Source organism: Chelonia mydas, chromosome 16 (assembly GCF_015237465.2).
Source record: "Chelonia mydas isolate rCheMyd1 chromosome 16, rCheMyd1.pri.v2, whole genome shotgun sequence".
NCBI lineage: Eukaryota > Metazoa > Chordata > Testudines > Cheloniidae > Chelonia > Chelonia mydas.
The window spans coordinates 25,418,150-25,436,843 of NC_057857.1; the positions used below are offsets into that span (position 1 = coordinate 25,418,150).

Sequence of the window (18,694 nt, forward strand, 5' to 3'; positions counted from 1 at the left end):
GTCTTCCAAAATGTCATATGACACCATGACTAAGCTGAAACAAATTATGGGTGAATTGTCATTTTAATTAGCTGTGGTGATTAGTTGACCATGTGTTTCAGTCAGAAGCATGTAAAGCGTCCCCAAAAAAGAAGTGAACATCACTCCTCAGTACATCTGCAATCAAGTTGTGTATTTTAACCAGTCTCAACAAAAAGAAGTTACCATTGTAAAGAGGTGAATGGGTTAGGACTCTGGTTTTAAACACCTGGGATCAAGTCTCTTTTTCTGTGACTTCCCAAGTCAATTAGCTCCAGATCCTCAAAGATATGTAGGTATGTAACCCTGATTGAAATCAATGGGAGTGAGGTGTTTAAACACCTTTGAGGCTCTGGTCCTCCGTTCCCCATTTGCAAAAAAGGAATTACTGTACTGTCCTACCAAACAGGTGATGTGAGGATATGTACATTGAAACGCTGATCGGAGCCATGTAAGTGTGTTAGGTAAAGGACAGAGTCGTTAATCTTCAAGCAGTCTTATATTTAGAAGTGGTGGAAAAATAGACACGGAGGGGAAATTTTATTTTCAAAATGTAGAAATGCAGTTCTAAAGCATAGGAGTCAGGTAATGATGGATACAGCTTTTAAATATAAAAGTCAGATTCAGCATAATATTTGAATACCTACTATTAAAAAATATTTACTAAAAATCTTCTCCCCCTACATTAGTGAGGCCTAGTAAAACTGGTCAGAGAAGAGTACAATGGATTATTTTAGTTCTATTCTTTCATGATTAGAACTCCTGAACTCTTATGAAAACAGGGTATATTCATAATGTCACAATTTTCATCCTCAAATCCAGATTTAACAGGTACTTCTGTACTCATTAGCACACTTATTATGTTGGATGGTGGACAGCCCTTCGATGTCATTTGACACACAATGTATGAGCCTAAAGCCTGCTGCCTAGGGCTTAAACAAGTTCCCTTCCCTTAATGTTTTCCCTAAATGTATGGATTAAACTGTGCTCTGACAATCAAATTCTAGAAAACGGTTATGCAATGTTAATAAAGCCATACTGGGTGAACTGTTGGAGAATTTTGTGCAAATAAATATTCCATGTTTCAGTCCCTGAGGAAAGACCAACACATGGTCCAAAATATTTATTCAATAACTGTGCAATGGCACATTAAACCAGCAGGTTGGCTTTATTGTATACTCTGTGCAGGAAAAGACTGTTTATTTCTGTGCCAACTTTACTCAAGCCGTGAACTGTAAAAAACACTAGCCCACAAATTCTCCATGTTCACATCCTGCAGTTATTTATGCTGCTTATCTCTAAGAATTTGCCCCAGTCTGGCCAACATGAACACAGGCCCCTACTTAAAACAAAACAAGCTATCGCTGTCATCAAGAAATATTCTGATAGTGGTGAAAGGACTTTACTGCTTCCTTGACTCCAGGTTGCTAAGAGTTTAAAGCTACAATAAGGAGAAACAAAGTTCCTGAAGAGGCTGACAGTTGAGGAAATCATGCAGTTCTACACTGAGTATTCTGTGTACTGGTACAGTTTTAGCACTGTGATTAGCACTTGATGTTACATGTATAAGATAGTAGCTTCACCTTCTGTTTCAGCAAAAGATATAGGACAGAAGTCTTTCAGATCAAACACCACTTCACTTTAGACTTAAATGATAGATCTGAGTGATTTAAACTTTTATAATCTATACTTTGTCAAGAAAACCCAAATATGTATGCTTAAATATGAGTACAGATTAAATTAATTGGCAAATATTGTTAGCATGCTGTGTTGTATTATGTCAAAACAAGCCCATCTCTCCCAAATGCCCTAGAAAACAAAAAATAAGTGATTGTGCATTGCATGATGATACCATTAGGTGTGCAACTTTGGTTCATGCAAAGTCTTCTTTCATGGACACACTGCTTCAAGTCCCAGACTCATGAATGTCCTGCCACATCTTCAGCCATGTTCTTTCCACAATACCAAATGAATACTGTGGTCTGGCATACTGGTGGCAAAAACCAGGCCCATGTCATTTTGGCCATCTAGTCCATTTAGCCAAGACATTTCACCAGCCAAAAAGCTTGAACCTCTCTTTGACTTTCTATATTCTGGCAGTGGCCAGCGGCTAATCAGTTTTTCTGTCCTCAAGTCCATTATATACAGGTATTTGTTATCAAATAATAGGGCAAATATATCTCCAAAGCCCAGCAAGGACAAGTTTGCAAAATCAGGAGGTTTGATGACCCTGAAAGATAAGACAGTGTTTAAATCAGAATTGGTATCACTGTATATTATGAAACTTCATCCCCTATATGCATCTACAGAGAGAGGAAACTGGAGTCTAAGGACAAAATGATCTAAGGAAGAAGTAGTTAGTTTCCCTAAAGAGCTGTCAATATGCCTTAATCCAGGCCTGCTCTAGGTCCATTCCTTCTTATTTGAAAATGTCCCACAAAGATATATTTGAAGCCAGATTAGGAGGTGAAACTACCCAAGGCAGGTAACAAAGGCAAAACTGTGCTTTTCTTTTGGGTTAGAGACACAGCTGGCTGAATGAGCTAGGATCCTTCAAAAGAGGTCAGTATTTCCATAATAAATCCTATTCTTGGGAAATTATGATTTTGGATGCCAACACTATTCTAGGACTGAGCGTACAATTAAGAGTAAGGCCAGAACAGAATTTAATCTTCTCTGACCCCCTCACCTGCAATTTGCAGGACATCTGATTACGTCATTCCACTAAATTCTGAGATGTTTTATGATGTGTCTCAAGCCCAACAGTACCGCGAGAGGGATCGTCCTTACGCTTCCTTGTCCCACCAAATGGCTCTGTAGTCTACCTTAGTGGTTTTGAACCAGATTGTTTTTTAAACCTCAACAGTAAAGCTTCACATGCAAAGTTAGTCTCAAACTGAAAGATTTACCTGAGAATGTCATAGCTGGCAAAGTCCCACTGGTACAATCCTAGAGCTGAACTGCATACTATGTATTTACCATCAAAGTGCAGTCTGGGCTGCAGCGAGATGCTGCGATCTTCAGATACGGACAGGGTTTTTAAGCATTTGCAGTTTATTTCTCTTCCAATAGGCCAAATCTGCAATTTAAAAAAATGCTGGTTTTCATACTGTAAAGCATCTCAAGCTGTAAACTGCTACATGAACAGAGAGCGATTGCTTTGCACTTATTTATGTGGTGGTCATTCTGGGCTGCCAACAACTAGTGAATTTAGACAAATTATATTTCAGACCATTTCTGAAAGTGGAGTTCCTGACCACAGAAGGTATTTGGTTTTCAGGTTTTTCTTGCTTTCAGTCTACAGAAGAGTAGAAGTATTGACTGTGTGTGTCTTGACTCAAGCCTGAAGTGTTCCTCTGAAGAGGCTTTTTTAGTTAATACTCAATCTCTTGCATACAGATTAAGTGAATGAGAAAACAGAATAGTTTTAGCAACAACATGTTTCACCAAATCTTTTGCTAGTCCTCTTAACTATATTAACTTTCTCTACCCAATCAGAAGATTAATAAAGTCCCAATGAGCACACTTATGAGAAACACTGTGAGGCTCTAAACTATTTATTAAAATCAGAACTCCTCCTCCCAATCTATATGCCCCCCTACTGAAGAAGAGTTTGCAACAAGAATATACTTGGCAGAGGCTGAAGGCCTTACTACAAACCCAGGGCTACCCACTTAATGCACACCCAGCCACCTGATATTCAGTCTTAAAAGAAAAGCATAGAACCACCACTAGCTTTCAAAGACCCATTTGTCTTCTATACAGTGCTTCACTGATAGGCTGTGGGGAAAAATCCATGTACTCTTAAAAGCGCCAATGAATTCCCTAAATGCAAAAAGTACCATACTTCTCTGCACTGTGATACACATTTAAACAGACAGTACATACCTTGATTTCATACTTATCTGCACTTAAAAGAATATAATCCCCAGGACTATGCATGAGAGATTTGACTTTACACTTCTGCAAAACCACCTGCAATTGAAGAAATAGTTAAATAAGTCTAAAGCTCACTAAACAGATTCCCAAGTTCATAAAATATTAAATTACCTATTCAAATCTAGGTAAAACTTGCTCTAGTTTATTGACAATTTGAGTAATGGAGGTTTAAAAACATTGCAATTCTGCTATGACTGTTCCTTTGGGGCACAGGTTCTTTTAAGGAAGAATACTTTGTCATCAAAAAGAACCCAGAACAATTAAAACTTTGTGCTCCCACTGCTGACAACTCATTGTGTGATAGAAAATCCTTTCATGTTAAGCTTGATTCTAGAATCACCCTGACTAGCTAAGAACTAAGCATTCCAGCTTCCTCATTTGAGAAAACTTTGCTCACCTTCATTTTGACTGTACACTTTACAGACAAGCAGCACTTTTTTTCATTGTAATTATGCCTTTCAAAGTAGCTTGGCTTCAGTACAATCACACTCATTCCTGGAATAAAACATTGAACCCTAATCATTCCATTCACTTTGCTATAGGAACTACTTCACGTAAGTGGATTGAATGTTTTCACTGTACCTTTTGTAAGTGCCTCTTCTATGAAATATAACTATAGCCATGTTGGTCCCAGGCTACAGAGAGACTAGATAGGTGAGGCAATAACTTTAGTACCTTTCCCAGACCTGAAGAGCTCTGTGTGGCTTGAAAGCTTGTCTCCCTCACCAACAAAAGTGGGTCCAATAAAAGATATTACCTCACCCACCTTGTCTCTCTTCTGCCAAAGGGTTATTTTCTAACATTTTAACAGCGATTTCCTTTGAATCACAACTGACAATCCCTGCGTCAACCACTTATCTCTGGTTACTGACAGCCCACCCCCTGTATGGCTGCAAGTGAAGGAATACCACTTGAGGAGATATGAGATGTGTGTAAAACACATGCACAGTATTATCTTGCAAAGCAAGATTTGACTACATCAATACAACCCTACCTTAGTGACCCATTCAGTGTGTCCAGTAAATGTATTCAGGCACATTCCTGTTGATAAGGCCCATACTTTCAAAGTGAAGTCTGCAGAACCACTGACCAGAACATCAAGTTCATCATTGTAGTCCACACTAAAAACTACAAGCAAGAAGGATTTTAAATGAGTAGCACCACTCTCTACATTTATCCTCGTCTCATCTGAGATGAGGGTACCAGGCCAAGACTAATAACCCTCAATCTTCAAAGGTTCTAATGGTTCAAACAGATTGAATGGTTACTTTAAATACATGAATCTGTTATTTCCACCCCTTAAAGCTTAGATTCCCAAGGCTATTGGTTCTTCTCCATGAAATTAGAACAGTAACCCAATTAGCAGGGTTGTTTTTTGACTGATGTATGAATTAAGTGTAGTGTAACCTAATTATTTAGGCCAGTCCCATTGTAGGTGTTCCAGAAGTAATTTTGTTTTAAATATCCTAGTTCTGAAAAGCCTTAGCCCATCAAAAAAACAAAAACTTACTACATTTAAAGCCTCAGCTGTTCTGGTAGGCAGCCTCCTGTCCTCGGTGCAAGATGAATTTCTAAGTGGTCATGTTTACATAGCAGGATTAGTAAATTCCAGATATCCTTCCAACTCAAAGGGGCAAACTGTGGGCCCACAAGACAGCCCAAATAACCAAGCTCTACCTGAGGGAGACTTGGAAGAAGGTTGGTGAGAGGGAATTCTCCTTCCAGGATGTGGAGCTGCAGCTGCTACTGCAGCCTGTTACACCTGCTGTGACCCCCTCCAGAGGAAGAGAGATGTGAAGAGTTACCAGGGATACAGGCAAGTTCAGATCCACTGGTCCTACCTCATTCCTCTACCCAAATCTTCCCCCGGCTTGGAATGTAAGTGGCTCTGGCAAATTGTGCTCCATGTCACACTGAGCAGGTATCAAGTACTATACTACCAGAACTATACAACTTGTATTGTGTCCATGTCCATGCAGACCAGGGTGTCCCTAAGCCTAGGACTTACCCCAAAGAGCAGGCAGAGCTAGTGTGCATATTTGTAGATATTTTTTGGTCAGGTTCCCCCTCAAAAGAGATGAGAAACTGATTCACAATATGAAACTCACAGCACAAGTAGCAGTGTCTGCTGTACAATGGTCCAATTCCAACCTTCGTTTCTAATTTGACAGGGATAAAGTCACAACTTGACTGGTTGACTTAAAAGTTGAATAAAAGCTCAACATACCTGCACCGGTATGCCCTCTGAAATGTTGGATCTTGGCCCCTGAGCTCCATTCCCAACAGGCTACTGTGTTATCAAAGGATCCCGTTACAAGCTTTTGCTCATCAAACTTAACTGTAGCACAAGTGTGTGTCTGGATACCATATATGCACTGCCCTGTGCTTACATCCCACAGCTTTGCAGACAGGTCATCTGAACCTATAGTTTAAGAACACGGTAGCTGGTTGCATTAAAGTGACAGTTAATTCCCAGACTTATACTGGGCTTTTCCCCATGTTTGTCTTAAATTAAGTATTTCCTCTCTACTCACGCAGGGTGAGACTTATTTAATGAGGAAAGTTCTAGTTTTCAGGGAATGATGAAGTCTCAACATTACACAAACACAACTGCAACAGTTTCAACTTAATTGGTAGGTGCATGGCCTCCCGGTTTCCCACCTTCACTCCTTACAATTCCATCCCTCTTCCAACACCACCCACAGCACAGCTATCATAAATCAGATTAAACAAATTATATTGTTACAAAATAAATGGTAAAGCTCAAAGATGAGACATCTTTAAGCATCATAATAGACTCCAAGGCTACTGGGCTTCCTACCTGTACAAAGAAGACCATCTTTATAGTAAAGTGCATATACTCTGGCACTGTGTCCAATTAATGAGGATGTCTCAAAGGCTTCATGGTCCTTCAGTTGCTTCATTCTTAAAATAGCCTTCAAGTAAACCTTCTTCCAGTGCAGAGGGTCCTGAACAGAATCATCTATCTGCCAACCCAAGTTCTTACAAGCAGTTTGCCACACCTCTGTGCAGGCACTTATAACCTTATTCCACTGCTTTGACACGAGGCAACATGTGAGTAAGGTCTGAGGATCAAGCCATTTTAACAAATAAAAACTGAGTTCCAGAGGAAGGAGTTTGAGGAAGTCCCGCTTAAGGAGAATCTCTAGGTTATTGGAGAGGTGCCTGAGCTGGACTGCTCCACTCAAACTAATCAGGTGATCCAGAGTTTCATTTTTCTGCAAGTCCGTCAGAGAAAAAAATGTAACAGAAATGTTATCAAGCCATGCTTCAAAGTCCTTTTTCTCCATAAGGTTATGGAAAAATTTACCTGTGGTACATCAAAATATTGTGTTAGTTCTGTTCAAAAAGATAATGTAAACATTTCTCATCTTTAATCATTGATTTATCAGCATTCTCAACCTCATATGTTGATAATGTAAGTCAGTGTACAAAAAAGTACTTTCATGCATTCAATAGATAAATATATAGCATTTACAAAGTAGATTAAATGGTCTTAGGAAATGTATTTGGCCATAATGTTTCTCTTTAAGATGTTTTTGATTCATTTTAATAAGCTGCTGTCACAGGTTCCTGGAATGAAAGGGCTTACAAATGCCAAACCCACCTGGGGCTGTTGCATTAATACAGTGGGAAACAGGGTGGCTGATATATAGAGATCCAGTCTGAAGGTAGCTGAAGAGCGTGGTTCTACTCGCTCTTCAGAGAGGTGAAGGTAGCGAGGCCTATACTCAAGAGGGACTAAGACGGATCTAAAGCATGAGATCCGTCTTAGTCCCTCTTGAGTATAGGCCTCGCTACCTTCACCTCTCTGAAGAGCGAGTAGAACCACGCTCTTCAGCTACCTTCAGACTGGATCTCTATATATCAGCCACCCTGTTTCCCACTGTATTAATGCAACAGCCCCAGGAGGGTTTGGCATTTGTAAGCCCTTTCATTCCAGGAACCTGTGACAGCAGCTTATTAAAATGAATCAAAAACATCTTATTCAAAACACATTCATGCAAAGGTACAAAGCACACAGACCAAAGAGTAAAACCAGTAAACATCTAGATGTATATTTTCCCTTGCCTAACCCATAATCCTTCCTTGCCAACTTTGGTATAATTTATCTAGATCAGTTAGCTCCATCTCTGAGTTGGTAGAAGCAGACGGTTCTGTTGCAGTTTGTATCTCTCCTATGCCTGTCAGCTCTCACTGATGCTCCCTGGCAAATCACTCAATCAACTCCCTGTTCTTGGCTTGGTGTCCCACAGTGGTTTAGTATGCTCTTTTGATCCTAGGTTTAGCACTGGGAAGAGCAAGCCATTCAAGCTTGGATGGAGCCCGGTAAGTAGCTTCTTCCCAATTAATGGCTCAGCCACAGTTATATTAACCCCTTTTGAAGCAAGTTTCCCCCTTGTAGCTTCCTCTGATTGAACTCTATGCTTTCAGGCAGGCTAATATCACACCAAAAGTGAGGTACATAAGACTTTATGCACAGCCTCCGTAAGATTTAGATTCATATTGGTACAATCAAATAAGCCACACTTCAATCTGTGGTCACTAAAAATCACCATGAGTTATTTATTCTTTCAAAGAATCTCTCACTAGCCACTTACACTGGTTAATCTATTAGACAGCTAGTTGAACCTAGTCTTTAGAAATCAAAATCCAAGGTACTGAAAAGGCATTAATTTAAGACTGTAAGAGTCTATAATAAATTTATCTCCAATAGCAAAATACATTAAAGTAAGGTATGTGTCCTAAAAGCATTGCAAGGAGAAAAGGTAATGAACAGTTATGAAGACTTATAAAGACACTACATGGAATGTTCTAGATAATACTAAAATCTGTTCTGGTTTCTGACTAGTAAATCTAATGATTTTGAGTAGAACAAAAAGCTTAAAATCCAGTTGACCTACCCATCTCCTGAGTATGCAAATGTTGCAGAAATCATTCTGAGTTTTCCAGTATTTGTTTCATTACTGATTTTGGTCAAGCAACTAACGCAGTCTATTGCTTTTAGTCACAGTGGTAATAATGTGTTAACTGTACAGTTCACCAAATACAGAACAGACCCCCAGTAATCAGATGCTGTCTGACCACTTTTTTCTGTCAAAACTTCAGGCAACTTCTTGCAAGCCCTGCTAAGGCCTGAACTATATAAAATCGTGCCCTTTGTTAAAGGACAAATATAGCACCAGTTGTGAAAATGTAGCACCAGTTGTGGGCATGCTGGCAGGCTAGAACCTGGCTTTCACGGATTTCAAGGCCAGAAGGGACCATTGTGATCCTATACCTGGTTACTGTGTAAGGTGGGGAGGGGAAGTGTAGCACTTGCCAGCTACGCTGTTCGCTGCAGAATGTCGGGCGCTTCTCTAGGCTCTGGCTGGGGGGCCCAGGAACACTCACCTTAGGTAGGTGTCAGGCACAGGGCGTCTCTCAGCAGGCACCAGCCATTGCTCGCTTGGCTCCCTGGAGCCCAACAGGAGCTGGGATTCCTCTGCAGCCATTTCTCCTGCAGCAGCAAAACAGAGATTCAGTCACTGCCTCGCCACGACCCCAGCCTAGCCGCTGCACCCCAGGATCCCGCCCCGCGCGCTCGCCGAGCCCTTGGCACCCACATCTCGATCCCTCCCCGCGGAGGTCACTGGGGCCTTGGGAGGAGGCGGCCGGGGTCCTGTCCCACCCCACTCCCCGGGGGTCGAACCTGCCGCCACTAGATCCCAAGGCAAGCTCAGCCTCTACCCGGGCAGCTTCCGGCGCGCAGCCCAGACGTCATTGTCTTGCGCCCCGGCCTCTCGCTATTTCCGTTCTCCCGGCCCCCTAGAGGGAAAGGATCGTGAGAGAAGGCGGCGGGGTCGTGGCGAGCTGCTATCGAGCGAGCAGGTAGAGGCTCTGCCCAGAGCCATCCCTTCAGCACAGCGAGGCCGGCCGGCTGGCCTGCCCGCCCGGGGAGTCAGAGCTAGGCCCATAGAGCTCGCTAGTCCTCCACGCCTAGAAAATCCCCGGAAACGCTGTGCGGGGGACTGGACAAAACGGACCGTCGGTCCGTCAGTCTCTTCCCTCGGCACCTGGAGCCGAGACTTTGAGGCCTGGCGGGCGTCAGGCTCCGTGCGCGCGGTAGGTCGTTCCCGTCTGAGCGATCGGAGGTAGGGGGCGCTCTCCGCACGGTCCTGCAGCTGCTGCCCCCTCCCTGGGTTGCGCGTACGGGGAGCGCGGGGCTGGCGCCCATCGCTGCAGAGCGACTAGGCCCTTCCAGCCCCTGTGAGTGGGGCGCCTATTCCTGCGTCCCGTAGACTCTCACCCCGAGCTCTGGGGTGTCCCTCTCTTCCCTAGCCCCCCAGAGAGGGGTTTGTAACCCTCCACACCTACAGTAGTCTAGTGATTCTTCTAGTTTTGCTTGTCCCTTTATTTCACTAGGCTGAGGCCAGGCTCACCCGACTGCCAGTGCCAGGACAGCGCTACTTTGGGGTGTGTGTGGGTGTGTTTTTAAATAGACAAATGGCTACAGAAGAATCCCAGCCCCTGTTGCGCTCCTGGGAGCCTAGTGAGCAATGGCTGCTGCCTGCTGAGAGCTACCCAGTGCTGGATGCCTACCTGAGGTAAGACCCTTGCTTTTCTGAGCTGGAGACATTGGAGTTCCTGGCTGACTAGTAACAAAGTGTCAATGTATGGCTAAAAAGAGAAGGAGGACTTGTGGCACCTTAGAGACTAACCAATTTATTTGAGCATAAGCTTTCGTGAGCTACAGCTCACTTCATCGGATGTACTCCTTTTCTTTTTGCCAGTACAGATTAACACTGCTGCTACTCTGAAACCTGGAATGTATGGCTGCCATCCCTACTCGATGTTTCCAGTGAAGTCTTTCCAGAGACTTCACTTGCTCCTTCCCATGTGGGGCTCCAGCCTACATGCCATTTGGCTTTGAAATATTTGACCCTGCTCCAGACTAGACTCCATTCAGATTCTCTCTAGCTCTCATTTGACTTCTTTTTCCTACTTTTATTGAATTTGTCTATTAGTTAAAAGTGGTTTTGACATAGCTCTCACCGAACAAAATAAAAGGCTGCAAACGATACAGTATAGTTTTATAATGTGGCATTCCTACAACTCTCCTGAGACATAGCGGCAAGCTCAGTGACTAATATGGAAGAATATCACAGTATGAGTTCTGGGCACAGCAGAGTAGAGTGCCTAATGGGCTGGTAGGAATAAGACTCAGTGAGAAAAGCTGGTTGACATCTGGCTGACTGAAAACGAAGCTAAGCAGGTAAGTTTTAAACAACACTTAGAAAGGAGTTAGATGTACATCTGGATGTCTTCTAAAAGATGTGCTCCAGCTCAACCAAAAGTTTTTGAGGCTAGAATCACTCTAGTGAAATTCTGTCACCTGTGTGATGCTGAAGATCAGATCATCATAATGGTCCTTTTTGGCCTTAAAAACTATGAACGAGGGCAGAGTGCTCTAGTGAGCTGACGTGATAGTATGAAGAACCTATGAAGAAGGGGTCAGAGAAAATGCAGTTTCGGGGAAAAGAGCTTGCCAAGTTAAATGGGAGCACAAGCAGTGGTGAAGACAAAGGCAAGTCTTGTAGTGGGTCACGAGCAAGTGTAGGTCCTTCAAGACAAGGTTGATGTAATTATGTTTGTAACAGGATTCCTAACAAACTGTTTGACTTCCAAGAGCTGCTGTAGCCAAAGAGAAGAGAGTGGGGTCTTGAAAGCAACAGAGTAAGGAGTAAAACCTGGAGGCAATATGGTCTGATGGATTGGGACTGGGACTTGGGAGACATGGGTTCTATTCCAGATTTGCCACTCTGACAATATGACCTCAGCGAAGTCATTTTGTCATGTTTACTCATCTTTTGAAAAGCATGTTGAGAAGTATGGATGGAAAGAGATCTTGATGTTCTAAACGTTCTGATTCTAGTTTAAAAATAAAGATGGACTTTGTCCTGGTACAAAACTAAGTAGGAGTTAGAGGATGACTGAAAAAAATGTTTTAAAAAACATACATGCAGAAACTGAGAGTTGGCTTTGAGTGCTGGGAGATTTATTTTATTTTTTTTTTTTTTGCTGTATCCAGACCCACTTTGAACTAGTAAATCTTTTAGTCTAAAATCAAAATGGCTTAGAGCTGAGATCTGACTGCAGAAATATGTCTAGAGCAGAAGTGGAAAGTATCGAATTCTCGTGCATGCTTTTAATCTCATGTTAAACACAGGTTACTGTGAAATAGTAAAGATAAGGTTTTGACATACTTCTGAAAATAAAAGGATGTGTTAAATTTTGTGTGGCTGGGAAAGTGATGGGTGATTGATTAATGTTACATAACAACTGATGCAGTTCCTGCAGCCATGTCAGCAGTTTCTGTGGAGAATCAGGTGACAGAAGTTGTGGCTATGGTTTGAAACTAAATATTTGTAATTCAAAAAACTTCCTGAGAAAGCTCTTTCATTTCTGTTACTAAATAAAATATCTTTCTTCTTAAGAAAAAAAGAGCTTTTTGTGTTTTGTGCTTAAACTGGCTGAAATGTTTGATTCCAAATGAGTCAGTAACCCCCCACCCACCCACAACAAGTGGCTAAATTGCCATTGCCTTTATTACTAATTTCATTGGCTTTGCCAGTGTGGGGGTGGGGGTGGGGGGTGGAAGACAAACATTTTCTAATTCTAGCTCTGAGAGAATTAAACATCTGTAAACTCAAGTCCAAATCAGTATGTGTGCACATAGACGTACTGGTTCCCCTCCAAGTACTGATTTTATGGTGTGTCCACAATGATTATGTTTTATTTTAGCTGTGATCCTAGGCAGTTTACTATGACTTATAGTTTGAAATACTGGCCCCTTTGAAGTCAATGGAAAAACTCACATTGACTTTAATGGCACCAGGATTTCACCGTTTCTTAAAATATGATTGAGTGATACTTCTTGAAAGGAGATGTTCCAGTTTATGTTCTGTTCAGCTTCTAACCTCATTTGCTGCTACCTTGACAGCCTTCTCCACCTCTAACTCTCCCTAAGATGATACCAAAATAAGCAATTACATTGTGTGTTCTGAAACACTTAAATTACTTTTTTTTTTTTTAATGTATTCGGACATCTCCAGATTATTACCTGGACTGAGATTGTCTGATGGCTTGCACTGAGGATTCTGAAACATTGAACTGATCTATTTACATACTTGATTGACCAAGTCACACAATTTGTACATATAAAGCATATTATAAAACAGAATTTTCTTTGGCTTTTGCAGTATTGTGACAACCAACAATTGTATACACATGCAGAATTTCTCTTTGACTCATTACAGCAAAGTCCAGAACAGGAAGCTATATCTGGCCACCTTTGCTGCTGTTTTGGGACCCCTCAGCTTTGGATTTGTCCTAGGTTATAGTTCACCAGCTATTCCAGCTCTGAAGAAAATTAGTGACCCTATATTAAGATTAGACACCAACGAAGCATCATGGTTTGGGGTAAGTCTCTGCAAGATGCATTATCATAGTGTGTGACTGATTTGGTAAGAAAAAATTCCTTACACGTTTTCAGTTGTGGGGCAGATCTATTTTGAGAAGACTGTCTGTTTGTATGAGACTAGGCAGCTTGTGTTTAATAATGGAATATAGACCTTTTCAGTTCTAGGTTATTTGTTCAAATTTTAGTCTGAGTGACTGAAAGTTGTTTGCACCTGGTGGCTGTTCGATAGTCTGTGAAATTAATTCAGAGTTTTCTGCCCCATTCTATGAACTCATCGCACTTGGCATTAAGTCGCCTCCTCTTGGTAGTTTCAGTAGAACGGCCAAAGATTAAATGGGCCCTGGAGACTCGGCTCCCCTCTCTCACTGCTAAATTAGATCGCGCTGTATTGAGGGTGAAGCATGTTGTAGCACCTTGCTGTGCCACTGCTTAGGCAGCAGGGCTCCAGGATGGTCAAGCTGGCCACTCTCCTGAGCCTTTAAATTGTACTTTTAAAAAGATGCATGGTGGTTCTGTTTTTAACTGACTATGGCTAGTATATCTTTTTCCACTGCAATATCTTTTAATTTATATACATTTATTTTTATATATGTGCATGCACACACACAGAGACTAAAACTGATCTACTATCTTTCTGTGGTGGATTAATGAACTTTGGGTACATTTCATAAGAGTGTTAACAAGAGTGTCACCTGTATGATGCTGAAGATCAGATCATCATAATGGTCCTTTTTGGCCTTAAAAACTATGAATGAGGGCAGACTGCTCTAGTGAGCTGATGTGATCGTATGAAGGACCTGATATGAAGAAGGGGTCAGAGAAAATGCAGTTCCGGGGAAAAGAGCTTGCCAAGTTAAATGGTGTCCTGGCTATTGTTGAAAGTGCACTAGTTTATGAATGGTTAGGTAGGCTAGTCTTTGTCCCTTAGTCTAATGGCTTCCGCACATCTTCTTTTAAACCAAAAAGCAATGATTAATTTTCTGAAAGGCTGTAGAATGTATAGTCATTTATTTATTTGTGTGTGCTTGTTTTCTGAAGTCTGTAGTAACATTAGGAGCTGCTGCTGGAGGAATACTGGGAGGCTGTATGGTCGATAAAATTGGGAGGAAGCTGAGTTTGATGCTGTGTTCAATACCATATGTCTCTGGGTTTACAATTATCATATCTGCCCAGAATGTCTGGATGCTTTACATTGGACGAATATTGACTGGGTTAGCCAGTGGCATTACTTCACTTGTTGTTCCAGTAAGTGAAACAGTTCTGTTTTTTCTTATTTATTATTTATTCAGCACGCTCTGGAAAAATGTTGCATGAGATAATATAATCTTAAAACCAGGAGTGGAACCACAGCTATGGCACCCATACAACCTTAACTCCACTCTGTAGTGACACCATGCAATAACCATATGACTATGATCATAGCATATTCGTGTTTATGGTCTTATATTAAATAGCATTGACTTTAAAGATGGATTACATGTATTTCCTCTTGGTGTCTCTCTGAAAGGCGAAGCTAAAGTGTTTTGGGTTTCCCAATGGCATTTCCAGTCCTCAATATGTTTGGACTTCTTTTCAGTTTAATATTAACTCTGAATTTCCTGGGTTTATAACACTTGTTGTTAGTGCAATGTCACTGTAACACTTTTTTTTTTTTTAAATTCCTACATTATTTTCAGTCTTCATTCCATTTTAACATAGTCTTTGTCCGGGAATTTCCTTGTCCTTTTTAACATTTATTTGTTTAATACATAAACTGTTAATAAAACAAAGACTACATATCTTTATCTTTCTAAAATTTTTTAAACTCTGAGGGTCAGATTCATCACTGGGCTGTGGCTGCTTTACAGCATTTTGGAGCAGTGGAAAGCAGGCAGAGTATATACATCAGTTTACTGCTATCTCCTGACTTTCATTTTTCCCTGTGTGTGCGCATGCGTGCACGCACTACTTTTCCCCTCTCGCCTACCTTCACCCCTCCACTTCCCTTTTGTCCTCGTTGGTGAGCAGATCTAGTGTAATTTGTAGTTTTCAAGGGATCACAGTGTTGTCAGCTCTTGCAAAGTAAATGTAACCTTAAGTCCCTGGTATTAGGCGGCAAATAAAAAACCCAAAATTCATTATTGGCTTAAATCATGAGACTTTAAAAAAAAGTTATTTTTCAACACTTGTGCTTGGCAGTACTCTATAGCTGCATTTTCCATTACTGAAAGTTTATTTGTTGTTAAACTGCATTAATGACTTCAGAGAAACTCTCAGAGCTGTTCACTTTCAAAAGGGCTGCCCTATCCTGTTCTATAGGACCGAGGCCACAGGCTGCCCTCAGTTAATTAGCCTCTGGCTCCAGCCCTTATTGTTTGTTATAAGACATGGCAGCAACTTTGAAAGAAAAGGGGTTCTTTGTGGTATTATCTGAAAGAACACTTATTTGTCTGTCCTTGCCAACCTTCCCTTATGAAGAAAAATGGCACTGAAGACCACTAATCCTACTTTACCAAAAAAATAAAAAATCTTCAAATGTAGCCTATTCCTCAGAGGGATTTCAGTGAGGTTTTAATTATATGGGAATTTCAAAGTCTATTTTGTTACAAAAATTATTAGGCGGACACAAAGTTTGTGACCCAATGCAGGGATGACCTGGTATTTACCAGAGATTGATGTTTATGTGTGTGTTGTTTTTTGTTTTGTTTCTTTACCAGGTAAAATCACAGTTGTTACTGCCCAGGGAAAAACTAGTTAGTGTTTTTTAAATAGAAAATGCCTTAAGTTGAGACTATACTATTAATACATATCACATTACACTTAGTTTTAGTTACCTATTCAAATTGTGGTTACATAAAGCAGCAGGGTTGAACAAATAAAATGTAAAACTGTCGTGGGTGTAATACTAATATATAATTATGATATGGAATGTAAGAATGTCTATACGTTTTGGGTTGGTATTTTTCTCAAGGAAGTTATACATGTCATGACTCATATTTCAGTTCTCAATATTACATAAACAAAAGTCAAACATTTTGATTTTTATGAAAAATGACAGTAATGCAGAGGTGTAAGCTTGAAGCGTTAAGCAGTGAGAAGCATGCAGAGTTGCACACTGCCATTCTAGATCCATTTGGCCATGAGGCATTCTGTAGCAGAAGACAAACTTTGATGTAGTGTATAGACTGAGCCTATTCCACAGTTTTGAGTGGATGTATCCAAAGCTTGAAAAGATTCGTTCTACGCTTGCTGCATACTGATGCAATTATTTTTCCTGGTTTAAATCTGTATTTACCAGCACCCTGTCCTAACCTAGTTTTTCCCAGGAAGTTGCGAACCCCGACCCAACGTGAAGTTTCTTACGGGACTGTCTTAAAATTAACTTGTTTGCGTTAACTTGAATAGATTTACTTTTAAATTCTCAAAACTCATTCTCTGCCCAAATAGTAAGGACTGATTTTTGGGAAGGATCCACTGTATTCTTCATATGTAACAAAGAAGATGAATCTTTGCTTTCAATGCAAACTTAACTCTGTCAAAACTATGGAGCCATGGCGGACACCTCCATAATTGCTCATAAGGCTCAACTGACTTTAAAAGTGGGGTTCTGTGGTAGGTGTGACACTGCCAGTATAGCATATGGTGGGGCAAGAGCTGGCAAAATCAGATTTTCATTATCTGAAACAGGGTAGGAAGTATAGAGTTTTTTATGTTGAATTAAAATGCTAAAGTCTTAAACCGTGACCTACAAAGGTTTGTGTGCAGATGAATCCTTGTGCGCAGAGCCCCATTCAAGTCAGTGGAGTTGTCCGGGGCGCCACCTCTGTGTATCTGTTAGCAGAATCGTGGACTTATTTTGTAGTTCACATTCAGCATCCATGTCTGGAATGCTAACTTATTGTCTACTATGCAAGCTGTGGCATTTTGATTTCTATTAATTTTGGCATGTTTGTTGGTATTTTTGGTAGAGCCTTTCATGGAACCAATGTAAATTTCCAAAAGTGACACTGCTGGATCTAGTCATTCCAGTGTAGCTGCTTATGATTCATATTGGGGTACCGTGGGTGTATTTTAACAAGTTCTTTTCAATATCAGCTGTTCTTATTTTTTTAAAACTATTTTGTTAATATTTTCTAATTATGCATATATATATATTTTTTTTTTAGGTGTATATTTCTGAAATATCCCACTCAAAAATTCGAGGAACGCTTGGCTCATGTGTTCAGCTGATGGTAGTGACTGGTATACTAGGAGCTTATGTTGCAGGTATTGCACTTAGTTATAGAGTCATAGACATGTTGGGCTGGAAAGGACCCTGTGTGATCATCAAATCCAGGCCCCTGTGCTGTAGTAGGACCAAGTAAACCTAGACCATCCCTGAGAGGTCCAATGTGTTCTTAAAAACCTCCAATAGAAGATTCCACAACCTCCCTTGGAAGACTGTTCCAGAGCTTAACTACACTTAAAGTTAGAGAATTTTACATAATACCTAACCTAAATGTCCCTTGCTGCAGATTAAGCACATTACTACTTCTGTCTTTAGTGTACCTGGAGAACAGGCCTGTTTATAATAGCCTTTGACATATTGGAAGACTGTTATGAGGTCCCACCCAGTTGTTTTTTCTCAAGACTAAATATGCTTTTTCTTTTTTTTTTTTTTAAATAACCTTTCCCCATAGGTCAGGTTTTTCTAAACCTTTTATTATTTTGATTGCTGTCCTCTAGGTTCTGTCCAGTTTGTCCACATCTTTTCTAAAGTGTGGTGCCCAGAATTGGACACCGAAATCCAGGTGAGGCCTCACCAGTGCCAAGTAGAGTGGGACAACTATCTCCCATGTCTTACATAAAACACTCCTGTTCATACACCCCAGAATATTAGCCTCTTTTGCATTTGCATCACATTGTTGACTCGCATTCAATATGTGATGTATAATGTCCTCCAGATCCTTTTCAGCAGTACTACTGCCTCACCAGTTAATACCCATTTGATAGTTGTGCATTTGATTTGTCCTTCCTTGCACTTGTCTGTATTGAATTTCATCCTGCTGAATTCACACCAATATTCCAATTTGTCAAGGTTCTTTTGAATTCTAATCCTAGAAGATTAGGGTTAGATGAGACCTCAGGAGGTCATCTAGTCCAACCCCCTGCTCAAAGCAGGACCAACACCAACTAAATCATTCCGGTCAGGGTTTTGTCAAGCCGGGCCTTAAAAACCTCTAAGGATGGAGATTCCACCACTTCCCTAGGTAACCCATTCCAGTGCTTCACCAC

At 40.9% G+C, this 18,694-nt stretch overlaps 2 protein-coding genes across 21 annotated transcripts in view; one reads left to right on the forward strand and one right to left on the reverse strand.

Moving 5' to 3' along the window:
• SLC2A8 (solute carrier family 2 member 8) overlaps positions 1–18,694 on the forward strand; it is a 116,982-nt gene that overhangs the window by 61,172 nt on the left and 37,116 nt on the right. For 3 of the 15 annotated variants that reach the window (XM_043530557.1, XM_043530558.1, XM_043530554.1), the window contains exons 2-6: positions 8,262–8,307; positions 10,384–10,565; positions 13,278–13,440; positions 14,480–14,686; positions 17,587–17,686. In XM_043530557.1, coding sequence (XP_043386492.1) covers positions 8,262–8,307; positions 10,384–10,565; positions 13,278–13,440; positions 14,480–14,686; positions 17,587–17,686 — 698 coding nt within the window. Of the gene's footprint in view, positions 1–8,261; positions 8,308–9,717; positions 10,566–13,277; positions 13,441–14,479; positions 14,687–17,586; positions 17,687–18,694 lie in introns of those variants that run through there. The other 12 variants (XM_043530555.1, XM_043530563.1, XM_043530562.1 and 9 more) reach the window with 10 other exon arrangements.
• FBXW2 (F-box and WD repeat domain containing 2) lies at positions 542–9,823 on the reverse strand. Of its 6 annotated transcripts, none has more exons than XM_043530569.1 (8): positions 9,671–9,823; positions 9,373–9,478; positions 6,779–7,288; positions 6,185–6,379; positions 4,355–4,452; positions 3,907–3,993; positions 2,928–3,097; positions 542–2,248 (listed from the first exon to the last, which is right to left on the reverse strand). In XM_043530569.1, the coding sequence occupies exons 3-8, from the start codon at positions 7,266–7,268 to the stop codon at positions 1,960–1,962; spliced, it is 1,329 nt and encodes a 442-aa protein (XP_043386504.1). In that variant the 5' UTR covers positions 7,269–7,288; positions 9,373–9,478; positions 9,671–9,823; the 3' UTR covers positions 542–1,959. The 6 variants fall into 6 exon arrangements, with proteins under 6 accessions (XP_043386504.1, XP_043386503.1, XP_043386505.1 ...); XM_043530568.1 differs by lacking the exon at positions 4,355–4,452 and adding an exon at positions 4,952–5,085 and having other exon boundaries at positions 9,671–9,821; XM_043530570.1 differs by lacking the exon at positions 4,355–4,452 and adding an exon at positions 4,952–5,085 and having other exon boundaries at positions 6,779–7,196; positions 9,671–9,819.

Coding starts and splice junctions, on each gene's coding strand:
- FBXW2 (XM_043530568.1), bottom strand. CDS start 7,268: ATGGAGAAAAAGGACTTTGAAGCATGGCTTGATAACATTTCTGTTACA. Junction 6,380..6,778: donor AGATGGTCTTCTTTGTACAG/GTAGGAAGCCCA, acceptor CTTAAACTATAG/GTTCAGATGACCTGTCTGCA. Junction 3,098..3,906: donor CAGATAAGTATGAAATCAAG/GTATGTACTGTC, acceptor TTTAAATTGCAG/ATTTGGCCTATTGGAAGAGA.